Source organism: Thalia democratica, chromosome 3 (genome assembly GCF_965202585.1).
Source record: "Thalia democratica chromosome 3, ktThaDemo2.hap1.1, whole genome shotgun sequence".
In the NCBI taxonomy this organism is placed as follows: domain Eukaryota; kingdom Metazoa; phylum Chordata; class Thaliacea; order Salpida; family Salpidae; genus Thalia; species Thalia democratica.
The window spans coordinates 83816100-83833252 of record NC_139167.1 but is presented as its reverse complement, the minus strand read 5'-3'; the positions used below and the strand labels follow the sequence as shown (position 1 = coordinate 83833252).

Genomic DNA, 17153 nt, shown 5'->3' with positions numbered 1-17153 from the left:
GTATCAAACACAATCTAGTTTAAACAAAACTAAAATGTATATAAGGATTATTAGTTTTTTGTTTGACTTGTTTAAATTAGTTTGGTATACTTTTTTTAATAAAAACATTGACCCCTCGGTTTTAATTGTGAAAAACACAACTCAAAAAATTTTTAAAGCCAATTTTAGGAAACCTATGTTGTTTGGCCAAACTTTTATTTTCATAATTTCCATATAATAACTGCTGAGTTTTTATTATAAATATAGTAACATATCTTAAAAACAAGTTGACATATGTTCTCTACCATTTTTAGTTTATTGTTAGGTAGGTTTTTATTTGGTTTTACTGGTACTTTTACCAGTTATAAGACTCAAAATAGTTTTAAGTTAGTGAGTAAAGAAATATATTAAGGTGGAAACTTCTAGCAAAGCTTTAATATCTTTGTTACTATAATGTTTACTCATAATTGCAAGGCTAATTTATTCAAATAATCACTTTTGATTCCTAGCTTGACTTCAGAAACAATAAATTGTAAAAAAATCTTAAATTTAAGAAAATTATTTTCTGTGTATTTAATAAACCTTTTATTTTTTATTTATTTTTTATATCTTTTCTGCAGATTTCAAGGTATTTGAAAATTATCTATTAAACAATAACCAAGTTTAAAAAGGTAAGGTTTTTAAAAGTTTTTTATTTTCGAAAAAAAGGCAATGTAAAACTAATTCACACATGTTTGTAACCTAAAAAACTCACCAAGCTTAATATTTTGAACACTTGAACTATTTGTTTTAATAAAGTTTTTTAGCCATACATTACAAGATGGCCATTTAATGTGGAATAGCTGAAATATCTGGAATTTATTCTGGAAAATAACTGTAGTTTGATGTTTTTTGAAATAAAAATTGAACTAATTTTACAAAAAAAATTAATAAAAATTAATTTAGATACAAAGAATAATTTTTATACAATGAAATTTTTTTGTTATTTGAAATTTTATTTTGTAAGAAATATGTTGCAACACATTATTATTTCAGTATAATTATACTATTCAAAAAATAGTTTAAACCGTTAAATTAATTTATTCTAAATAAGTCAAGAAAAATTTTTTTTTTTAAGTCCTGGAAAAACATCAGAACACTTGAAAGAAACTTAAAAAAAATCAGTGGCCATTATTTTTATAGTTATGTTATAAAATCACTTTTAATAAAAAATTACCCAGTGTAATTAAACAAACAGTACTTAAATTCTAAACTTGCCTCCTTAATTAAACTGTTTCCATTTTTTTGTGTGACTTTGTTGCATTTTTTGTGTTTGCAGAAAGGGCAAAAAATTTGAATTTAAATGATTAAAAACTAAAATTTAAGGGAGAATAAAATGTAGACTATAGTAAGTATAAATACTTTGGATTTTTATCGCCAATATGGCAGTTTTGAAAAGAGTGTTTACCATTGTTTAGCTCAAATTTTTTAAATTGTTTTATTAATAAACAGTATATTTTATAAGATGCAAACTTATAATTAATCTTAAAGTTTTTATTTGGAAACAATGCAAACTAAAATTGCTCACCAAAATGTTATCAAGCTTGATGACCAAAATAATTTCCCCACACTAATACATTGACCATAATTGTGAGTGTTTCACACATAATTCTAAAAAGATAGATTTTTAGTGATTTTTTTAAATTTTTGAGAAAATTGACTCCAAAAAATTTGAGGTCTATACATTTGTATTGGAAACGCTTTACAAAAATTAACATCTCAAACGTTAAATAAACATCTCAAAAGTTAAACAAGGTTTTTGAATTCTACGAAAACTGACTTGTAGTTTGTACTCAAAGCTTTCATTGAAAAGCAAATGTTATTTTTAGTAAAAAAAAACTTTAGACCCCTCTATACCCTCAACATGTTTTAAGTTTATTTAATAAACATTTTTTAATAAAAAGACAAAACAATAGTATTTTTTGAGTTCTTTTTACCCTACTTAATATTCTATCCACTGTAATTTTTTTTATGTAGTTATGCACAGTTAATGATATTATTTATTTGAAAGTTATTAAGCCTTATAATTTTTGAAAATATTTTGCCTAAATATACCAACAGCATATTAATTTAACAATAATATACAATTTTTAATTTACAGTTATTGTTATAACATTAAACAAAAATGGGCAAACCAAACAAGCGTCGTTCGGTAGCAATTCCAAACCAGCCACAAGGTGGAAATGGTGAGCAGAAGTTTGGTGGTGGAAGAGTTAACAAGAGGAAAATGAAAAAAAGTAAATCAGCACCCAACATAAAAGATAACCAGGAGCAAGTACGTTGTATTATCACACATTTTAAATTATCAAAGCTGCCACTCTTGGTAGTATGTTATATGTTTGTCATTTTTTCTTTCTTTTGTATAAGTAATAGAACAACTGTTACCTGTCAATCTATTACCCATGATATTATTCAGCATATAGTGGTTAAACTTTGGTTGTATTGTGAACATGTATGTTGTACTATCACATAATTATTTAGTCAAAGATGCAATTTTATCTAATCAAGGTTTTCATACAATAAGGAATAAGTAATATCTAGTTTGGACTTTTTAATTTATCCGGGTTGCCACACTTGGCGTTATGTTGTATGTTGATTGTTCTTTTTAAAATGTTTTTTAAGTTCTAAAGTCCTTTTCTGTGAATGTTATACTCTTAACAGGGTTGTTACAGACTAGGATAACTACTGATATTTTGTAGTTTTTAAAAATCTCAGAATAACTTGGATGTTTTTATTTTTTTAAACTTGAACTGATTCAAATCAGTTTATTTTTGCTGTAATAAAGAGTTCAGGATAGTTTTAAGATTAAAACATTTGACAACCGTTTTTACTAAACTTTAAATGATGTATAGTTAATTAACATGCAATATTTTGTTATTTCATCATATATATTTTTTTGAAGACATTTATTTTTTATTAATTTTTTTTAAGTTATTTTTTTACAATTTAAAATACATAGGATGATTCATGACATCTTAAGGTCACTCAGTACAGTTTTTGGTAACTCTGAACAGTTTTTTATGACTCAAGTGGCAACCTAGATGATGACGTAAAAGTAGTCAGCATCTGGTGTTAAATATGAATAAGCTTGTGATTATTTTATTTAATGTTTGAAATTTGTCTTAGCTTATTTTAAGGGCATAGGGGGGGGTAAACACCCTTTTTTTGGTTTTGATCTTATTTTATATAGTTTTTACTAAGCTACAAGATGATTTTTACAGATTTAAAAAAATCAAAACAACTTTTGAGATATAGCTGGTCAAAGTCAGAGCCAACAATAGGTTCCTTATGGGAGGCGCAAACTAAAACAGCAAAAATAGATAATTTCACTAAAAATCTATCTTCTCCTACGTTTTTTGAGATAACTACCTCAAATTTTCAGGAAGTGTTCCTTGATATATTTAGAAAATTCTGTAGGAAGGAATTTAAAAAAAATTAAAAAAAAAAATTATATAAAAAATAAACAAAAAAACATTTTTTTTTGTTTTTTTATTATAAATTTTTTGAAATTCCTTCCAACAGAATTTTCTAAATACTGCAAGGAACATTTCCAGAAAATTTGAGGTAGTTATCTCAAAAAACGTAGGAGGAGATAGATTTTTAGTGATTTCTAGTTATTTGCCGTTTTAGTTTGCACCTCCCATAAGGATCCTATTGTTGCCTCCAACTTGACCGGCTATATCTCAAAAATTATTTTGAATTTTTTAAATCTGTAAAAAGCATCTTGTAGCTTAGTAAAAACTATATAAAATAAGATCAAAAACCAAAAAAGGGTGTTTACTCCCCTATGCCCTTAATATTTTTAACAACTTTTATTATAAGAGATGTAGTTAGGAAGATGTTTATAGTTTAATTTTATAATATCAACTATAATTTACATAAATCAAAGCAACCACACACTTATGTACAGATAAAAAGTTTTTTTTTAACTTCTGTAAGACTTTACTGAAACTTAAATTTGCTGATAAATGAACACCAACTTTGATTAATTTTATTAATTGTTTAACTTAAGGGCATAGGGCGGGTCTGACATTTTTTTACTGAAAATAACATTGGATCTTATTTGAAAGCTTGAAGTACGAACTACAAGCCAGTTTTTATAAAATTAATTTTTTTTTTAACTTTTGAGATATTGTAATTTTTATATAAAACTTCTGATACAAACTTATAGACTGCAAATTTTTTGGGGTCAATATTTTTGGAAATTAAAAAAAATATTAAAAACCTATCTTATCCTTTATTTTTTGAGCTAGATACCTCAAACTTTTAGGAAACGTTCCATTTATAGTTTAAAAGACTTTGGCTGTTGTAGTTTTTAAAATATTTAAAAATAAAAACTTAAGATTAAAATAACAAAAAAAAATGGTGTTTTTTTTGTTTTTTAATTTTTGTTATCCAAATTAAAAAAATTCCCGCATTTAATCTTTTTAAAATTTAGTAATACACTTTTTGTAAAAATTTAAAGAAGATTGCTTATAAAATTAAGGAGGAGATAGATTTTTAATGAAATGGTCATATTTCGCATTTTTAGTTTGTGCCTTCCATTAGAAACCTATTGGTGTCACCAACTTTGATCGCTCATATCTCAAAAAATACTTGGAATTTTTTCAAGTGGTTAAAAATTTCTGATAGCTCAGATAAAACTCAATAAATTAAGATCAACCTGTAAAAATCAAGGTGCACCCCCTATGCCCTTAAATTTATTATTTGCAATTTAGTTTTGAAATCTTTTTATCAGATTTAATTAACTTAAACATTTTTGACCAAAAGAAAGTTTCTTTGGCACCCAAAATAAAACATAACCAGAGACAAGTTATATATATAATTTTGAATTCATCTTCTTAAATTTAAAAGTTGAAAATGTTGCATATTTGTGTGCAATTTTTAATGTGCATATATCAAGGTTGCCACTTACTTGAGCTAAATTGATAGTTTTTTAGGTTTTTGTATTTAGTAATAATTTATTTAAAACTTAAGATAACTTATACATGTTCTTATACTCAGACCAATTATTATGTCTTTAAGTTCAGCTCATTTTAGCATATTTTTGAGGCACACTATATTTTAATTAGTTGTCAGCTGTAAATGTTTTCAGTTTTATTGCCTTTTTTTTAAATTTCTTTCAATATTTTTACAACTTGACACATGCCAGTTTGAAGCTAGTTTTTAGTCACTACGACTGGCTATTTTCATTCAAATAGTAGCTAATCTTTGATTCCTGGTGATATTGTTCAAATGTATTAAAAAATTGCAAAAGTAGATTAACAATTAATATTTATTTATTTTTTTTCAGCAAGTACCCAGTAAGATGAAGGACTTCATCAGAGCCAAAGAAGAACTCAAACAACCAATAAAAAACAAACAAAAGGAGAAACTTCCTCTCAAGGAGAAACTGGTGGGAGCCCACGGTGTGCATTACAAGGGTGGCATTCATTTTAGGGAACTCCCCAAAATTGAAGAAGAAAAAGTGAATACGAAGAGCGCTTACGAGAGAATGTTTGGAGAAACAGATTATCAGATGAATAAGAGGTTTAAATTCGTATTTAAGTTTATAATGATACATTTATAGTTTGTTGAAATGTAATATATTTAAACTATTCATATGTTTTGAAAAACTAAATACCAGGGTGGTAAATAAAATGTTTAAAACCATTTATCAGTTAATTGGATTTTCATTTAATGCCATTCTGGGGTCAAGACATTTTATACATAAAATATCTGTTCTAAATCTTAAGTAATCACAAAACAATACAGGGTTGCCAAAAACCTGGAAAACTTTTTATTTAGAAATTTTTTATATTTAAAGTAATGAAATTTCGATTTGACATAAAAAATCTATCATTTAATATATATTTTGATATCATAAAATTTTTTTAAATAAAAAAACACAGTCAAATTAGCTGTATAGTATTTTTTCAATGTTGTTATACTATTAAAGACTTTTTTTAACCTTAAGTTTAATTTTGTGTTAAAAATAGACCAAAAAAATTGTATGTACTTTTGTAAACCTGGAAGAAATTTTTTAAACCTAAAAGAAATTTCTTAAAATACATTTGGCAACCCTGACTTCAGTATTGTTTTATACAATTTAAAGCGTTTAAAACTAAGTATATACACTTTTTTACATTGAAACTGCTGATGTTTTAAAATGCATAAACAATTAAAGTAAAACTTTTAAGCATGTTATTTATTTCTAAGATTGTGTACAGAAAATTCTGATTTATGTACGGCCTAATCACATATATTAATACTGATATTAACTTTTAATGTAAAACTTTGATTTGCATTTGATTATATCTTTATAATTTTATATTAGATCAAACATTACTTAAAGGTTCTAATTAAAATATCTTTTGCAATACTACATATTTTTCGTCCCTTACATAAATAGTTATGTTTTACTTATGTAAAGTAGTACTGCCACCAACCACTAAAATTGTAAGGATCTTGCTTGAATTGACATTGTATTTTATAATATAGCTTTTTGATTTTAATGACATGTGTTATAAATATAAATTCATTAGTACTACAACATTTGTACTTACACATGTTTTACTGATATTTTCTTGTACAGTACTAATTGTATGTTGTTTAAGTTTTATAAAAGAATTGTGCATTATATAAAAATTGAAGCTACATACTAAGTAATGTTGTGGGTATGCTTGTTACAGTACTTGTAAAAGTTATTTACCAATAGATTAAGTACTGATTTGTTTATTATTGTTTTGAATTGACATACTATAGAGAGTAAAGATTGCAAATGTAAAATATCAACTAAACAGTATATAATAAAATCTTTAATGTTAAAAATGTTAAATGAGTAAAACCTAGCTTTAAGGGACAATAAGGGGGCAATATTACTCTTTTTGAAATGCCATATTTTCCATTATAGTTAAACATGATTAATTAAGAATTGCTCTGTTTTAGTGAATTTAAGGCCATAGGAGGAGGGAAAACTAAAACAGCGAAAAAAGACTATTTTGTTTAAAATCTATCTCCTACACTTTTCGAGCAATCTTCTCCAAACTTTCACAGTCTAACCTTTATACAATAGCAAAAAAAGTTTTACTTTAGACTTTGAAAAATTTTGAGCAAAAATTACTTAAAAAAAATATTTTTTCTCCTAATTTTTATGATAAAATTTTAATTTTTTTAATTTATTAAAATTCATAAGTTAAGTTTTTTTCTTATAATGTAAGGAACATTTCGTAACAATTTCAAGAAGATTGCTTCAAAAATGAAGAAGGAGATAAACTTTTAGTGATTTTTTTAATTTCCAAAAAAAATTGAATCCAAAAAATTTGCGGTCCATACGTTTGTATCGGAAACTTTTAACAAATAATAAAATATCTCAAAAATTTTTTGATATTTTTGAATTCTATAAAAACTGGCTTGTAGTTTGTACTTGAAGCTTCCAAAGAAAAGCCAATTTTTTTTTGTAAAAAGTGTGTTGGACCCCCATATGGCCTTAACTACAAACAATGTATAAAGAACATTTACAAGTAATACTCCACTTTTTTATCAGCCTACCTTTTGTAGACTTGATTAAAAATTTAAAGCGCATTTAGCATTTGCCAAGTTTTTGACATACACTTTTTACATACTAATAAATACAAAATATTTTACATACTGCCAATTCTCATATCTTTTATTTGACACATTATATAAAAAATTGAAAACTAGAATAGCAAATGCAAAGCATAAGATTAATATTATAATTGATGTACTCAGTCCTTATGTATTTATATAATCATTATCTAAGTAGACAACATACTTATGAGTTTTGGAACTTTTTACACAATTTTATTTGAGTGTGCAATTTTTTTAGATTAGACGAAGAAGTAAGAGCGCAGATACGAAATGCAAAACTTCAGCCCGATGTTTGCCCTGAACTTGAAGATGAAAAAGAAAAGAAGAGGTTGAAGAGAAAGGAGAAGAATAAAGCAAAGGTGATTGAACAATAAATTATATTTGAATCACTTTTTATATTGATAAATTTATATTTCAGTTGTTTTAATTAATATTTGTACTCAATAAAATAAGGTTATCTGATTGTCCTTCTACTTTTTTAGTGTAATTTGTGAATATTTAAAAAGCTTTTTAAAATTCAATATAGCCTGTACCTAGATTTTTTTCTATAAAAAGCTATATCTTTGTTATAATTTTTTTATATAAAACGTTTTGATCTAACAGCAAGACAAGAAGAATGAAAAGAAAATGAAGCGCAAAAGTGACATGTTTTTCAAGAAGAAGGAGAAAGAAGTTTTCAAAAATGAAAAAGTTGGCTTTCAAGAAGTTGTGCATAAACCTCCTAGCTTAAGGGTATGTTACGTTGTTATTGTTTTTTATTTTATAACATAAATAGATGGATATCAAAAAATTGTACATAAGCCTTCTAGTTTGAGGCTATTATGTTTTTGTTACTACTTGCTTATTTGTTCCCAAAAAATTTTAAAGAAAAAAATATTTCAGTAGTACTAAAGCCACTTAAATTAGGACTTGATTAATTTGCTGTTAATTGTAATTAATATACTGTAAAAGTAACTTACAGTTTAGCTTATGGAATTATTGTATAATACTAAATAATATATTATACTTTGTTTTACTATGTATTTAATAAAAAAGAAAAATTCTTAGTTTTAGCTTTTCACCAAATATCTATTTTCTAAAATTAGTAGTTTTAATTAAAAGAAAGTTTATTTTAGTAACAGCACTATATCTTAAACTTTTTTTTCACAGACCAAACCCAAGGGTGCGAAGAACTTGCCGGACATGCCAGCCAAGAAGAGATACAGTTTCATGAGTATGTTCAGCACAGATGGTAAAAAGTTCATCGCAAAATAAATTAGTATTGGATTGAGCATGGCAGACTTATTGATGTTTATAGTGGTCTTAATTTTACATTGTGAGCGTTGAAAGTTATGGATCTTATGAACATTTCACTGTTTTGAACTTTTTGAAATGGTGCTTTTGATACTGGTTTAGTTTTACAATAACTAAGTTGTTCAAAAATACTAATTTAAGTTTAAATGCTTTAGATTTTACCAATAATCTAATTTGAAAAATTCAGGATCTTTTGAACTGTCTTAGAATGTTTTAAATATTTTGAAATGGTGCTATTTATAAATACTTTAGATTTGTTGTTTTAAAAATTTATAAATATTAATTTTAGTTTTTTACTAATAATCTAATTTATTTAAAAATAGTTTTTATGGTTCTTAACTTATTCCATTGTATATTGCATAAAAATAAAAAGTGCTAATAAAATATTTATAAAACAGTTGAAGGAATTTTAAAATATTTTACATTGATATGTGTTTGTTGGCTTTAAGAATGCTAATAAACTATCATAAAAATAAAAGAGTACATTTGTATATTTATTTATTTAAACTGAGCTTAAATTAGCGCTTATGTTTTGTGTGTTTCGTTTAATGTTTTGATGTCAAAAATTTTTTTAATTTTTTTTTGTTTATAGAAATATGACTAATAACAATTATTTAAACGGTACTAGATTTAAAACTTTTATTTTGTTTTTTTTTGAAATATTTTTTGATGAACTAATAATTTCACACCATAGATTTAGAGTTTCGTTCTATCTAGTTTTAATTCTTTTTATATTTTTCTTGAGATTTAATTATTTCTTCAAATAACTCCTTAGAGCAATATTAACTTTGCCAATAATTTATATATAATTGGTTGTTATCTTACATAAATTACAAAAACATTTTAAACCACTAATCTTTTAAAATTTTCTTCAGATCTACTTGGTTGTTAATGTTATGTAAGTTATATTTATAACTTTTTAATGAAGTGTTATCAAATAATGAAATTATAGATTTTAAATTATTATCTTACAATACTTTAGTGAAGTGGTTTACTTATATACTTCAAGTTTTAATGAAAAAGTTCAATGAAAAAATTTCAACTTTAATATTTTGAGTTAACAAGATTATAGTTATTCTTAAGAAGTTTTAAAATATTAAATAAATATAAGATGTTACTTTTTTGAACTTTCAGTCATTTTAAGTATAAATTAAAACTAAACCAATTTTTAAAATGTTGTTCAAACGAATCCTGCCATCTTTGATGCGTCACTCACGACTAGTTCGCAATTTCAATATGACGTCACAAAAAGTACTCGTGATCACGTCACAAAAACCACCAGCAATGACATCACCCAACGTAAGATCTCTTCACACCACTATGACGTCACACAAAGTGGTGCCGTTCGTGTTGTCGGATATCGGGGAGGGTATCAAGGAAGTCGAGGTTAGTTTTACAGAAGATTTTGTATGTAAATAATTTTATTAAACATTATTTTTTGTTTGATATATTATATATTTATTTATACATACAGTTATATTATATATACATATAAATTTGTAGGTCATCGAATGGTTTGTTGACAAAGGAGACGAAGTGTCGCAATTCGACGACATTTGTGAGGTTCGTATTTTTAATATCAGTTGATATTTTGAAATAAGTGTTTTAGTATGTATAGGATAAATACATGTAAGTTGAACAGTTTGTTGATATGAAGAATTTTATCAATTTGATAACGTTTTAGAAATGAGTATTAATTTTTTTAAACATTTAGTGTATGTTTATATTTATCGAAGTTATTTATCCAAATCAACATTAACAGCTGTTTATGTGTTTTTTACACTTTCTTAGAAAAAGTGTTTTTTGTATTAAAACCAAATAAACTATTCCCTGTGCTTAGGAATGGAGTAGAATAGAATTATATATTGTGTGTATAGTTTATAAACACCAACTGTAATTTAAATAATCAATTTAAGTTGTTTTATGTTGCTTTTCGTCCCCCTTGATGTCAAACGCGCTGTCTGGGTAAGAACAAAAGTTTGTCGAACAAAAAAGAGAGCTTTGTATTGGTCACAGGTCGCTCTAAAAAATAATGTAAGAAAACTTGAGTTAGCTTACAAAAAAGATAAGATTAAAACTTAGTAACATTAACAAGAGGTAAATTGCTATTTTAGGTAAGAATTGCAGTGAATAAAATTTATTATGAGATCATAGTTTCGTAATAAGTCATTGTATAATAACGTTTAAACAGGTACAGAGCGACAAGGCATCAGTGGTTATCACGTCACGGTTCGATGGGCACGTGACGAAATTGTATTATGACGTAGGAGACGTCGCTCAGGTCGGTGACCCGCTTGTTGACATCAAGCTCGAGGGAGGTGAGAAATGCACTTAAACGTAGTTATTAGTCAATCCAGATCTTGATTTTTATAAAATATCCGTGTCCTAACTGTTTGATCTGGCAGATAACTGGTTATAATTAATAGTTCACTTCTTATTATAGTTTTATCAAAGTGTTGTGTAGATATTATAGATGGAGGTGATATGAATATACAGTTGTGCTTATTTTTATTATTAGCTTTGAAGATAACCATCAGATAATTTGTTTTTAAAATAAACCCTACGTGTAAACTTTAAACGTGTATTTATTTTTTTATCGAAACATTTTTAAGGCTCAGAGACAGAGGAAGTCAAGAAAGAAACCCCACAAATAAAATCTGAACCGCCAAAAGTTGACCAATCCGCAACAGTTGAATCTACAAATGTTTCATCAGATGTATCAAGTGGGAAAGTTCTGGCAACTCCAGCTATCAGACATTATGCCAAAACTAATAACATTGACCTGACTGCTGTTACTGTAAGTTGAATTCCTAAATTAATTAATCAGTCAACAATGCTACGCTTGTTTGACCTTTTTTGTTTATTTTTGTGTCACTACATTCTTATAAAGAAATATGATGGAAGAAAATCATTAAATTTATAAAGTTTTATTTTATAAAGATTCTGAACTTATTAGCTTTTGTACATATGTTTTGTATATACTTATTTTTATTACAGGGTTCTGGCGAAAACGGTAGAATTTTAATGGAGGATTTGAAGAAACCGGAAACACTAACTTTAGTGCAACCAAGCAAAGTTGTTGTACAACCCACTGTTGTTGCAGAAGATAGAGTTGAAAAAGTTAAGGGCATTAGAAAGGTAAGTTATTTATATTAAAATTTAGTTTAAACTTAATTTTAACTAAATTAATTGCTCTAAAGCAGTGGTCGTCAAGGTGTATACTGGTGCACACTAGTGTACACAAAACTTTTATTGGAGTGAACGAAATTTTTAGGGTACACGAAATTCATTTAGGGGTGCACAAAATTTTGAGATTACAAAAAATATCTAGAGTTAGATTAAGTATGTAATTAATATTTAATAAACTATTTAAAGAATCTGAGCTGGGGATTTTGTAGTAATTGAGGAGAAAAGTTTATATATGTGAGACAAAGCTATATAACTAAAATATCATTGTCCCTACGTATTTGTTCCTTCGATGACAACTTACAACCTTAACCTTTTGAATAATTTTACCTTTTAAATCTACCCCATGCCAAAAACGAAATATAAATCCATAAATGCTGTGTTAATTTACCAACTTATTTTATAAAGTTATGCTAAATTGATTCTTATAACGTCACAACAGGCGATCTTATATAAAACTTTTCATTGATCCCTATTTCTTATAATCTTTACATTTTGTGCGAATCTCACTTTGAAAATCTAATTAATAATTAGAAATATTGTTACGTCACAACAGGCAATGTGGCACAGTATGACGTCATCGCTGCAGATTCCCCACTTCGGGTACGATGACGAAATAAACATGACGTCACTGGTCGAGCTGAGGAAGCACGTGCAAGAAGAAAGTTTGAGGGTCACTGGTAAATCAAAATTTTATAACTTTATATATTTTATTGATTTACAAACTTACAAATTTATCACAGGCTATAAATTTTCATTTGTTTAATAAGTTTAGTTAAATTTTAATAATGAAAGCTCTGAAAAAGAAAATTAATGACAATTTGTAATAAATATTTGTTGTTCAGTGTGTAAAACTAAAAATATCCAATATACAATGAAATTACAAGTATATTTTAAAATGTAACATATATTTTCTAACAGGACACAAAATTTCATTTATGCCATTCATACTGAAAGCTTGTTCATTAGCGCTCAACCAATTCCCCATATTAAATTCACACATTGATGTTGAAAACGAGTCTATTGTTTACAAGGTTTGTTTTATATAAGTTAGTTTACTTAAGTTTACTTTTCTAATGTGGAATAATTTAACTTGATAAATAAAATTTCTTCAGTCTCAACACAACATAGGAGTAGCGGTAGACATACCATTTGCGGTCCATACGTTTGTATCAGAAACTTTTTATAAAAATTACAATATCTAAAAATTAATTGATATTTTATAATTCTATAAAAACTGGCTTGTAGTTTGTACTTCAAGCTTTCATATAAGATCCAATATCATTTTTAATAATAAAAAATGTCGGAACCCCCTATGCCCTTAATATTTTTATTGATCTAACTTATTATAAAATTATCAATCATGATAATTAATGAAGAAGTTAATGATGATAGTAGTTATACATAGTAAAAATATTTTTTTACCCACAGTCCCAGCACAACATTGGAGTGGCAGTAGACACCCCACACGGCTTGCTATTACCAACAGTGAAGCAGGTGAACGAAATGTCTGTAAGTGAGATCAGTGTTGAACTGAGGAGGTTGCAACAACTCGGTATGAACAACAAGCTGCAACCTTCAGACTTGATTGGTGGCACATTCAGTCTTAGTAATATCGGAAGTGTTAGTTGTTCATTAACAAGTGTATATGATAATTTATAGTTGGTTAAAAGTTAGAGTGTATATTGAAACAAAAAAGTTTAAAAATTGAAAACTCATTAATATTTTTTCGTTAAATGTTCATGTCACATTGAGGTACTTTTTTTTTTTCGTTGAAATTTAAATAATTTTTTATTTTGTCAATTAATTTATACATTTTGGAAAATTTTACTACTGTTTTATGTTATAATACGATTATTTAGTTGATTATATTTTTTAGAGATTGGGGGAACTTATGCACATAGATATTAAATTTTACTTATTTATACTTCATAAGTTTTTTATACAGATCGGAGGCACTTACGCACGTCCAGTAGTTTAATTTTATTATTTTAATATTTTTATACAGATCGGAGGTACTTACGCACGTCCAGTTATTTTCCCACCTCAAGTTTCTATTGGAGCTCTCGGAAAAATACAAGTTCGTTTTTTATCTTTTTAGTACGTTGTACATAAAGTTATTTATACTTATTTACTCTAACTCCAAAATTTTAATTATGTATGATATCTTGTCTGCGTTGATACTTTTCCCGCCAAAATACATTGTGTTAAATTGTGACGCAGTTGATCAAGAATTGTTTAGACAAAATAAAAAATACACCTTATGTTAAGCTCTTGTTGTTTGTAATGATATTAATATTTTCCCGCCAAAACAGCAATTGCCACGGTTCGTTTCACCGGATTCAAACGAAGTTTCCCGCCAACACCTCATGTGCGTTTCATGGTCCGCTGATCACAGGTAATATACAAACTATAATAAAAAAAAAATTAGTATAATACATATATGTGTATGAAATTACTACTGATAACAGTTAATATAACAGGTATTATAGATAATATTTTTTTTCTTTTTAAGCTCCTCAATTCAAGATTGAAAAACAATATACAGGGTTGCCACTCAGTAAGGAAAAGTCAGGAAATCAGGAAAAGTCTGGAAAAATTTAAAAAAATGACAAAAGTCAGGAAAAGTCAGGAAAAAATGGGGGGTTTTGAAAAAAAGTCAGTAAAAGTCAGGAAATTTGATAAAATTTAAAAAAATCAGATTTGTCAGTTTAAATTTACAAAATTCCTTGTTTTCCAAAGCCTTTAAATGGTAAAAATTAATTAAAAGTCCTTTAAAGTCAGGAAAAAATTCCAAATTTTCCTAGAAATTTACAAAAATATTTAAATTTATAAAAGTAGGGTACTTGTTCAATATGTAAATAGAAAATTTTTGCAGTTTTATAAAGGATATTTTATTTCCAATGCCTTCACCCGGTAGAAATTAGTAAAATATCCTTTATAAAACTGCAAAAATTTTCTATTTACATATTGATTAAGTACCCTGCTTGAACAAGCAGATTTTGTAAGCTTTTTAGTATTGATGATCTGTAGCACGGACACTTCCATAGTGAAACTGTGATGTATACACAAAAGTTTATCTAGCATAATTTTAGAATCAAAGTGTTCTTTGTTTAAATAATCGAGTTCTTTATAACTAAGCAGTTAGTTTAGTATTTTATGTAACAGGTTAATGTGTATGCTTTACCTCTTTATAATTTTTTCAAAGTTGTTTAAATTTATAAATTAAGTTATAAGAAAGGTATATGCCAAGATTAAGTTTACTTATTGTTTGTATTTGTTGTAGAGTAACTTAAGTTTTGAAAGTAAATATTATATTAATTTGTTACAAATTTTATACTAAATGATAAGAGGAAATATTTTATACAACAGATATATAGTTTACTTTTTTGTGTCTTTTTTTTTACAGTTACTTAAGTATATTCTTTTTTAATTAATTTTTAATTTAAGGATTTGAATTAAATAGTTTGGGTAGTATTTTATTAAAATAAGTGAACAATTTATATAAGTAAAACTGATTTAGAAAAGTCAGGAAAATTTTGGTAAAAAGTCAGGAAAAGTCAGGAAATTTTTCTCAGTTTGATCAGTGGCAACCATGAATATAATTTATCCATGACTTATGTATGATTTTCAAAGTTTTAGATTTTTAAGCATTGATGAGTTTTGAAAGCAAAAACTTATTTTAATGAATAATAGATAAGTCATTTCCATATTATACAAATTAGCTATAATTAGTTATGATATAAATAAGATACGCAAGTATGTGTATTAATATAGCTGAACACTTACTAAATAATTTAAGTAACTTAACTTACAAGTAAAATATTTATATAATAATTATATGCATATCACAGAGTCATAGAAGGAGCAACAATGGCTAGGTTCAGCAATATGGTGAAGAATTATTTGGAAAATCCTGATCAAATGTTGCTGCATTTAAAGTAGAAACTTGTTATAACAATTTGAAATGTGTGTTTCATTATGTTAAATTGTTTTTGTACCTAAAGATGGTAAAATGATATTAAAAAATATTGCAACATCTTAAGTAAATCTGTATAAGAAACACTAACCTGCTACAAAAAAAAAAATTCATGAAAAATTTTAGTTGTTCTGTGTAGAAAACTTCTGTAATGATAAGATTTAACGATAATAAGTTCTTTAAAAGGGTTAAAAATCAGATCAGCATAACAATTTTTTTCTAAATGTTTTACTACATTGTTTATAAATGTTTATAAAGTAGTTTCTAGGTAGTTGGTTTAGTATTTAATCTTTAATGTAATTTCTTCATTTAGTCAATTTAGGTTTGAGACTGTTTCATTTAAAAAATAACTTATTATATTAGTCAAAAATTGAACTTTGGTGTCAAACATTAATTATTCAAACATAGTTTTTATTTACTAATTTAAACTGAATGTAATTTTTTATCAAATTTTTTGAATTTGTTTCATTTAAAAATAAGTTATAGTTTCACAACTTAATTAACATTTAATCAATTGAGTATTGTTTTAGTCAAACAGCTTGTTTTGCATATAGTGTATCACTGTTGTTCTATTTTTCAAACTTACACAAAATTATTAAGCTGCTTTTGATATATTAACAAACTTGGAAATTGTGTTTAATGTCAATAGCTTTGTTTATAAATGTAGGAAATGTTTTAAAAAATTACTATAAACAAAATATTACTATAAGTAAAATGTTTTTCAAATTTAGTTAAAAGCTACAATTATGATGTATTTTTAAGGTGGTATTAAATAGTGTCTAGTTTGTTATTAATGCCAAAACTTGTAGGATATCATATTTTACTGTTAGTCGATACAAACTCTATTTTGATGGTTTTAACATTTATTTTTTTTATTTTAGCCTACCACATTATATTCAATAGATTGCTTAAATTTTATTATATTAATCATTTATATATTTGTTGCTGTAATAAACTTCTACTCTTTTTTGTTGTTTTTATGTGTCGTTTTTTCTTTTTTTAATTTTACATTTATGGTTTTGTAAAATTTTTGTATATAAAAAGTTTTATCTTGAGAATAATAAAGGTAAATAAATACAGTATTTTT

The 17153-nt window shown here is 26.0% G+C and overlaps 2 protein-coding genes across 2 annotated transcripts; both read left to right on the top strand.

The window, feature by feature from the left end:
• Window positions 1-2126: 2126 nt before the first annotated feature.
• On the top strand, window positions 2127-9127 carry LOC145831911 (uncharacterized). Its single transcript, XM_082939266.1, has 5 exons — window positions 2127-2293; window positions 5312-5547; window positions 7847-7967; window positions 8212-8340; window positions 8758-9127. The coding sequence occupies exons 1-5, from the start codon at window positions 2144-2146 to the stop codon at window positions 8860-8862; spliced, it is 741 nt and encodes a 246-aa protein (XP_082795392.1). The 5' UTR covers window positions 2127-2143; the 3' UTR covers window positions 8863-9127.
• Window positions 9128-10040: 913 nt separating this feature from the next.
• Window positions 10041-17040, top strand: LOC145832043 (lipoamide acyltransferase component of branched-chain alpha-keto acid dehydrogenase complex, mitochondrial-like). Its single transcript, XM_082939409.1, has 11 exons — window positions 10041-10287; window positions 10405-10464; window positions 11093-11219; window positions 11514-11698; window positions 11899-12039; window positions 12644-12767; window positions 13009-13121; window positions 13519-13710; window positions 14096-14167; window positions 14403-14485; window positions 15942-17040. The coding sequence occupies exons 1-11, from the start codon at window positions 10075-10077 to the stop codon at window positions 16030-16032; spliced, it is 1401 nt and encodes a 466-aa protein (XP_082795535.1). The 5' UTR covers window positions 10041-10074; the 3' UTR covers window positions 16033-17040.
• Window positions 17041-17153: the final 113 nt, after the last annotated feature.

Excerpts from the sequence above, each read along its gene's own strand:
- LOC145831911 (XM_082939266.1), top strand. The coding sequence starts at position 2,144 with ATGGGCAAACCAAACAAGCGTCGTTCGGTAGCAATTCCAAACCAGCCA. Across the intron at positions 5,548-7,846 it reads GATTATCAGATGAATAAGAG|ATTAGACGAAGAAGTAAGAG; the intron begins GTTTAAATTCGT and ends CAATTTTTTTAG. Across the intron at positions 7,968-8,211 it reads AGGAGAAGAATAAAGCAAAG|CAAGACAAGAAGAATGAAAA; the intron begins GTGATTGAACAA and ends TTGATCTAACAG.
- LOC145832043 (XM_082939409.1), top strand. The coding sequence starts at position 10,075 with ATGTTGTTCAAACGAATCCTGCCATCTTTGATGCGTCACTCACGACTA. Across the intron at positions 10,465-11,092 it reads AATTCGACGACATTTGTGAG|GTACAGAGCGACAAGGCATC; the intron begins GTTCGTATTTTT and ends ACGTTTAAACAG. Across the intron at positions 12,040-12,643 it reads AAGTTAAGGGCATTAGAAAG|GCAATGTGGCACAGTATGAC; the intron begins GTAAGTTATTTA and ends ACGTCACAACAG.